The sequence below is a fragment of the Salvelinus sp. IW2-2015 genome, linkage group LG20 (genome assembly GCF_002910315.2).
Source record: "Salvelinus sp. IW2-2015 linkage group LG20, ASM291031v2, whole genome shotgun sequence".
Taxonomy (NCBI): Eukaryota; Metazoa; Chordata; class Actinopteri; order Salmoniformes; family Salmonidae; genus Salvelinus; species Salvelinus sp. IW2-2015.
This window is the reverse complement of record NC_036860.1, coordinates 2,960,696-2,969,499: the sequence shown is the minus strand read 5'-3', so window position 1 is coordinate 2,969,499 and position 8,804 is coordinate 2,960,696. Positions and strand designations below refer to the sequence as shown.

At 45.0% G+C, this 8,804-nt stretch overlaps 1 protein-coding gene across 1 annotated transcript in view; it reads right to left on the bottom strand.

Annotated features, from left to right (window-relative positions):
* Positions 1–1,155: 1,155 nt before the first annotated feature.
* The window catches only part of LOC139022654 (glutamate receptor ionotropic, NMDA 2B-like), a 30,501-nt gene continuing 22,852 nt past the window's right edge, over positions 1,156–8,804 (bottom strand). The window contains exon 2 of the mRNA XM_070433678.1: positions 1,156–2,084. Within this exon, the coding sequence (XP_070289779.1) occupies positions 1,437–2,084 (648 nt within the window). The 3' untranslated portion in view covers positions 1,156–1,436. The remainder of the gene's footprint in view (positions 2,085–8,804) is intronic.

Here is an 8,804-nt window from a genome sequence, read left to right as displayed (position 1 = left end):
GTTTCCAGCAGCTAGCTTCTTTAGCGCCGTCCTCTCCACACACCTGCTGTCCATCTTCCCCCAGATTCTCTCTCAGGAGGAGAGGCTGTTCTTTCACCATCCCTCTCCTTCTCCCGCTCTTGTRCTACCATATTCTCAAKRAATATTGTTTCAGCCCATTAAACAACAGACACAAATCCGTTTGGAGACGGAGACTAGCATGGCCTTGGATGTGGCTCCATTTCTCTCTCCTGGGCCCTGTGTTGGCTTCCGGCCTGGGAAATCCATTTAGCCGCAGCGGCACAAGCCTGTGCTCCTGGCGCATGGATGGCACGTGCACTAATGAATTATACCTTCAGTCTGCATGCATAACCCATCCACCTCTTTATGAACAATAAAATACATCATGTTCACACGTTTAAGACGGGCGGGTGATGTATCATAAATATATCTATGTGTGTAGGATATACTATGGTGTTTATGACACGTATGTATGGCTGTGGAACAAGGGGCAGGGTCAGTGGGTGTCGTACCTGTCGATAGAGATGTGTGGGGTAAATGTCATTTGACTGTCCAATGCTATCCTCCATGGTGTAATGGGGATATAGGGGGATGAATGGCTGGCTGGTGGCCCTAGTGTGTCATAGTGGGTCATGTTTACTGCTGGACCCTGTTGACGCAGGGTCAAACGTGGAAGGGTGAGCAGAGATAATGTTTTATCCACAATGGAACCCGTTGTGCTGAAAGCACGTGGCGTCAGTTGGAATGCCCAGCGGACGGCCTCATTCCCGGCAGCTTTTTTTTGGAGGCTGTTTGAAATTCTAGGAGTTTCTGGGAGCCCATTTTGTACAGCTGTGTTTGTTCAGGCTGAATAAAAGTTGATTATTCTGCAGAAAAAAATAGTCCAGTCCAGCAGCACGGTCCAAACGCGGATCACAGCCGGCTAAGATAAAGCAGGACCAGATTGCTTCATCCCATTAGACATGGTTAAAGTGAATAGAATGAAAAGGGGTGGGGGAGAAATATCACAGGGATGAGCCATAGAGGGATCTAGTGGAACTCTGTCATACCGAGGTAAAACTGGGTGTCTGGTGACAGTACAGCTTCCTGTATCTCTCTCTCTCATGCCAGTCTACTTGAGTTATTATTTTCTTTCTCTATGCACGTCTTCTCTCCCTGTCTTCCTGTTCCCTCCTATCGCACCACGCTGATCCTGTCTCCAACTTCCCCACTCTTTCCAGTTTTCTTCAAAGGAAACAACCCCTCTTGCTCTCTGTCAAACCTCTGCATCTGTTTTCCCATGAATGAACCAGCATTGATCTGATACCGGTAACGACATTGCACCAGAAAGCCATCGCCGCTTCATTTGTAAACAGATCATTGTTAAAGACAACAATGAAATACAGAGAATCAAGACTAACAGATAAAAACATTTCTCATACTTTTTTTTCTCTCGATCACCCTCTCTCACACACACAGTACACATAGAAACACACACACTGTACCTTGGCAGCCATGATCATGGAGGAGCCACCGCGGACCCCCAGGATGGGGATGTGTGTCTGTGCAGAGATGAAGTCCAGGATCTGGGCTATGGCCTCCTGATCCGTGTCGTCCCCGAACACCACGCCCTGCAGCCAGTGCTCTGTCATCAGGTCACAGATGCTCTTGATGATGCTCTTGGGGTCCGTCTCGTTCATGGTGAGCACTTCCACYTTGGGCGCCAGCGGCATGTGCAGGAAGTCGTCCTTCTCCCGGGCGCCCGCCAACGCCACCTCGCTAGAGTTGCCCACCAGCACCACGGCGATGCTGAGACCCTGCACCAGCTTGGGCAGCACCTGGTGGTGGGGGGMCTGGGCCATGGGGATGTAGTGGGCCACGCCCCCGCCCTTGTCTCTGCGAGAGTGACAGGCGYGGGGCAGGTGGAACAGGCACATCAGGAGGCCCAGGAGGGACAGGGAGAGGGAGGAGAGGGCCGCACGGCGCCGGGGAGGACGTCTCACCTCCTGGGGGGGCAGGGGCGTGGGGGACGCTCGCCTTTCCTGAGGGTGGGAGGGGCTGTGGCAGCCGCAGACAGGCATAATCGAGGAGTGGGAATGTAATACCTGGGGGGAGGGAGGAGAGAAAGAGAGAGAGAGAGAGAGAGAGAGAGAGAGAGAAAGAGAGAGGTCAATGTGGCCCATACACATTGATTGACTTAAGTGGATTGACAAGAGCCTATAACATGAATCAGTYTATCACTAACCATGTTTCCATCTACAGTTTTTATGCGAGTAAAGTGATACCGTATAAAAAAAATCACTACAGCTGTGATGGAAACAGGAATTCTCGGTACAATTTTCTAAATGCTGACAGATCATTTTTTGTTAATTAATTATGCAAGAAATGGTGGTGGAAACGCCTTTATGTGCAAATATTGATATAATAACCATCATATTGAAGTAAACTTCACACGATGATATGGTGTGTGGTTCTTCCACTACGATTCAGGAAACCATTCAGTTTATTAGGCTACAGATGAAATAAATGATGATGAACTTCACAGGGTGATGAAAGTGCATGGTGATCTTGATGCTCTTTTCCAATAAATATCGAGGGTCTTATTCTGGTGACACGATGATTGATGCTTGACTGGTGTTTATCCATAGTAACTCATCATGTAGCCTACCCTCACTGTAACTGTGAGCTGTTGGCTAGAGGACATGTGCCAAGACTAGAGTAGACACATTTTCTATTTAATACAACAGTTTTTGTGACAAAAATATCAGTAGAGTTGAAAATGCCATAGAAACACATTGGACTTTKGATTTTTATTCGGTAAATGAAAACTTAAGCGAAAAGTACATTTCACTGGAAACACCACTGGTTTCTTTATGCTGATCTTTTATTATTCACATGAAAATCTGTCACCAATTGGATGGAAACCTAGCTAGGACAGGTTGTATATGACATACAGTACATCAATAGTGCATAAACACACACACACACATGGATACAAGGTATACATACACTCATACTGATCAATATTTCATGAGGTGTGTTTTCAAGCAGCATAATGGTCTTTATTATAGATGACATAAACTCTCCCGCTGGATGGGTGGCTGAATCCCTGACAGGGAGGGAAGAGAGGAAAGAGAGGAGGCAAGAGGAGGAGGGAGGAGGGAAGAGAGGAAAGAGAGAAGGCAAGAGGAGGAGGGAGGAGGGAAGAGGGGAATGCAAAGGAGAGAGGGAGAGAGGATGAGAAAGAAGCAAACAGAGAGAGAGAGAGAGAGATGCACGTTGACTGAGGAACTGGCTTGATGTGATGAGTGAACACTGGCTCCCTGATACACAGACAGAAAGATGGACAGATTCTGAGGGAGGGAGTGATGGATGCCCCGAGCGAATAACAAGTCTTAATACCCCCCGCATCTTCACCCCTCCTCCTCTCTTCTGTCCTATTTTATCCCAACACTCATTTACTCTCCATCCCTCCATCCACCTACCTCCAACGCTTTACGTAAATGACCACATACTGTATCTCTCTTTTTTATAGACCTTCATTAACAGTGATGCAGGGAAGGGACTGAGGGAAGGAAGAAGAGAGAGAGAATGACACAAAGTGAGAAGAAAAAGTAGTTAAACATATCCTATTTGAAAAACTATACAGTGAGGTCCAAAAGCATTGGGACATTTTATGTTGTTTTGGCTCTGTACTCCAGCACTTTGGATTTGAAATTATACAATAGTGATGGGGTTAAAGTGCAGACCGTCAGCGTTAATTTTGGGGTATTTTCGGGTGATTTAATTTGAATTTACAGCACTTTATGTATATAGTCCCCCCATTTTAGGGGAGCAAAATTATTGGGACAAATTCACTTACATGTGTATAAAAATAGTAAAAAGTTAAATACTCTGTCCCATATTCATAGCACGCAATGATTACATGACTCTACAAAGTTTGTTTTGGTTTGTGTCATTTTGGAGTCACTTTAATTGAAAATAAGAAAATATTACGTTTCTAAATATGTGTGTGTGTGTGTGTGTGTGTGTGTGTGTGTGTGTGTGTGTGTGTGTGTGTGTGTGTGTGTGTGTGTGTGTGTGTGTGTGTGTGTGTGTGTGTGTGTGTGTGTGTGTGTGTGTGTGTGTGTGTGTGTGTGTAAGTACCATGGAGTGTGGTGTGTGTGTGGTGTGTGTGTGTGGTGTGTGTGTGTCAGTACCATGGAGTGTGTGTGCACACTCACCGTGGAACAAAAGCAAAAGTTTAAAAGGCAGAGGGAGTAAAATGAAAAATCCTGAACAAACAAACCCTATAGGAACGAGACAGTGAGCAAGATAGAGAGGGAAAGAGAGAGAGGAGCGATTGAGAGGCTGGGGGATGAAAGGGGGAGGTGTGTAGAGATGACAAAAATACTTCTTTAGGATAACTAATTGCTGGAGGTTCGTCAGCACTAATTACAGGTCCCTGTGTTAATTGTCAATTGTACACTCCTCTAAAGAGAGAGGGAGAGGGAGCAGGGGAGGGAGGGAGGGACAGAGAAGAGCGACAGAGGAAAAGAGAGAATAGAAATACAGACGATCTGCTAAAAGTAAGGCATATGAGGAGGTGGAGGGACACCAAGAGACAGAGAAAGAGATTCATGGATCGAGAATGAAGGAGGTGAGAGAAAGAGTAAGAGAGGGAGAATAGTCAGCTGGAGTGGGCCTTGATGAAAAGCAAGTGAGAGGGAAGAGGAGACTGAATGAATGAGGGGAAAGGAAGAGGGGAATGGCAGCAAATAGACTGAGAAAAGAAAGAGGGATGGGAGAGAGAGGGGGAGGAAAAGGAAGAAAGAGAGAGGGGAGAGATGCTTCCTTTGAATCTGTACTCTAGCAGCACTCAGTTTCCATGGCAACAATTAGCATAGGCTTCTCCACACACTGTTGATGGACACAGAGATATATACGCATACACACACGCACGCACGCTCACACGCACACACACACACACACATTGATGTACCCTGGCATATCGCAAACTCTGATAAGCAATCAATGCACCCCTTGCAATGGGTCCATTTTACACACCGATTCTTTTCATGGGCAAATTAACATAGACACATTTTACACACCAACACACACACACAGGCACATATTACACATTTACTGTATACACAATGTCCATTCAGATGATGAACCCATGAAGTTCTATAATTCCCAGAACGGCACTTAAAGCACACAAAGGTTGATCACATAACAGAAGGAGAAGTCTAAGAGAAGACCCCACAACAAGCCCTGAAGACATGTCTCACGCACCATTTGGTTTATTTAACGCACCAAAGCACACTGCGATATCTATTACACACCGATGGACCCCTAGATAGGCTCCCACACTGATACCAGCCTAGGGGCTAAACTCTGCAGCGCTCGGCCCATGTGACTAYAACCCCACCCAACACTGKATCCAAACGACTGACTAWTTAGGAATGTCTGCCGACTGCTACTGGTGGTTACCTCCCTGAAAAACCCCAGGTAATAAGTGGGACTAAATGAACTATAAAAAGTGTAATTGTCATTAATGAAAGCTTGGGCTAACATGGCTCAACTGATGTAGAGACACTGTTGGGATATGAGGCATGACGTGGATATTATGGCTCTGTAATTGGACGCCTTCGTCAGCCATAAATCACACAATTACAACTAGCACGGGGCCGGGGTGGTGGTGGCGAGCATGCCTTGTCAAAATAGCCCAGAAATTAGACGGGCACTCGCATTTACGCACTGACATACAGTACCAGTCAAAAGTTTGGACACACCTACTCATTCAAGGGTTATTCTTTATTTTTACTATTTTCTACATTGTACAATAATAGTGAAGACATCAAAACTATGAAATAACACACATGGAATCATGTAGTCACCAAAAAAAGTGTTAAAAAAATCAAAATCTATTTTAGATTTTAGATTCTTCAAAGTAGCCACCCTTTGCCTTGATGACAGCTTTGCACGCTCTTGGCATTCTCTCAACGAGCTTCATGAGGAATGCTTTTCCAACAGTCTTGAAGGAGTTCCCACATATGCTGAGCACTTGTTGGCTGCCTTTCCGTCACTCTGCAGTCCAACTCATCCCAAACCATCTCATTGGGTTGAGGTCGGGTGATTGTGGAGGCCAGGTCATCTGATGCAGCACTCCATCACTCTTTCTTGGTCAAACGACCCAAAACACACAGGACAATGACCCAAAACACACCTCCAGGCTGTGTAAGGGCTACACAGCCTGGAGGTGTGTTGGGTCATTGTCCTGCTGAAAAACAAATGATAGTCCCACTAAGCACAAACCAGATGGGAAGGTGTATCGCTGCAGAATGCTGTGGTAACCATGATGGTTAAGTGTGCCTTGAATTCTAAATAAATCACTGACAGTGTCAACAGCAGAGCAGCCCCACACCATCCCACTTCCTCCTCCAACGCTTCACGTTGGGGACCACACATGCGGAGATCATCATTTCACCTAATCTGCGTCTCACAAAGATACGGTGGCTGGGAACCCAAAATCTCAAATTTAGACTCATCAGACCAAAGGACAGATTTCCACCGGTCTAATGTCCATTGCTCGTGTTTCTTGGCCCAAGCAAGTCTCTTCTTGTTATTGGTGTCCTTTAGTAGTGGTTTCTTTGCAGCAATTCGACCATGACGGCCTGCTTCATGCATTCTCCTCTGAACAGTTCATATTGAGATGTGTCTGTTACTTGGGCACTGGGTCTTCCATTTCTGTGGCGATCCTCATGAGACACAATTTCATCATAGCGCTTGATGGTTTTGCGACTGCAATTGAAGAAACTTTCAAAGTTCTTAACATTTTCCGTATTGACTGACCTTCTTGTCTTAAAGTATGGACTGTTGTTTCTCTTTACATATTTTAACTGTTCTTGCCATAATATGGACTTGGTCTTTTACCAAATANATATGAGGCATGACGTGGATATTATGGCTCTGTAATTGGACGCCTTCGTCAGCCATAAATCACACAATTACAACTAGCACGGGGCCGGGGTGGTGCTGGCGAGCATGCCWTGTCAAAATAGCCCAGATATTAGACGGCACTCACGTTTACGCACTGACATACAGTACCAGTCAAAAGTTTGGACACACCTACTCACTCAAGGGTTTTTCTTTATTTTTACTATTTTCTACATTGTAGAATAATAGTGAAGACATCAAAACAATGAAATAACACATATGGAATCATATAGAAACCAAAAAAGTGTTAAAAAAATCAACATCTATTTTAGATTTTAGATTCTTCAAAGTAGCCATTCTTGCCTTGATGACAGCTTTGCACACTCTTGGCATTCTCTCAACAAGCTTCATGAGGAATGCTTTTCCAACAGTCTTGAAGGAGTTCCCACATATGCTGAGCACTTGTTGGCTGCCTTTCCGTCACTCTGCTGTCCAACTCATCCCAAACCACCTCAATTGGGTTGAGGTCGAGTGATTGTGGAGGCCAGGTCATCTGATGCAGCACTCCATCACTCTCCTTGGTCAAAACGACCTTACACAGCCTGGAGTTGTGTTTTGGGTCATTGTCCTGCTGAAAAAACAATGATAGTCCCACTAAGCACAAATCAGATGGGATGGCGTATCTCTGCAGAATGCTGTGGTAGCCATGCTGGTTAAGTGTGCCTCAAATTCTAAATAAATCACTGACAGTGTCACCAGCAGAGCACCCCCACGTCATCCCACGTCCTCCTCCACGCTTCAAAGTTCTTGAAATGTTCCGTATTGACTGACCTTCGTGTCTTAAAGTAATGAAGGACTGTCATTTCTCTTTGCTTATTTGACCTGTTCTTGCCATAATATGGACCTGGTATTTTACCAAATAGGGCTATCTTCTGTATACCACCCCTACCTTGTCACAACACAACTGATTGGCTCAAATTCATTAAGAAGGAAAGAAATTCCACAAATTAACTTTTAACAAGGCACACCTGTTAATTGACATGCATTCCAAGTGACTACCTCATGAAGTTGGTTGAGAGAATGCCAAGAGTTTGCAAAGCTGTCATCAAGGAAAAGGGTGGCTACTTTGAAGACACTCAAATATAAAATAGATTTTGATTTGTTTAACACTTTTTTTGGTTACTACCATACAGTATGTGTTATTTCATAGTTTTGATGTCTTTACTGTTATTCTACAATGTAGAAAATAGTACAAATAAAGAAAAACCTTTGAATGAGTAGGTGTGTCCAAACTTTTGACTGGTACTGTAATAGAGTGCCATCACACTGGCAAAAGACAGCCGTACACACAAAATAACAGTAGCACAGTGCGCTCTCTCTCTTTCTATCTCTCATTCTCGTACACACACACACACAAAAACACATCAATGGCCGCACCCTCTACACTCACAACACACACACACACACCACACACCACACACACACACACACACACACACACACACACACACACACACACACACACACACACACACACACACACACACACAAACTACAGGGCCTAGCTGTTGTGTTTCCATTGGAAATTCATAATCGGAGAAGCTGATCAAAAAAGCTAGTTCATTTATAATCAGCGCATTTTGCTTTCTACAGTCACAACACAAGTGATGATTGGGCAAAGTATACAATAGCAGGGGAATATGACTCTCAGTTATATCTAAAAGGTGAGGTTTGTCTGTGACCAGCAGCATGTATATCAGGTCCCTGAGGGGATGAGCTGGCCCCCTAGAAACACAGGGGCCAAACCGCTGAGAGGAGTGAACTAGTTGGCTCCTAGTGAAGGACAACGCATGGCCTTTTAGCTGGCTGTGGGGAGGAAAGAGGGGGGTCTATTTGAACCTGAGGGC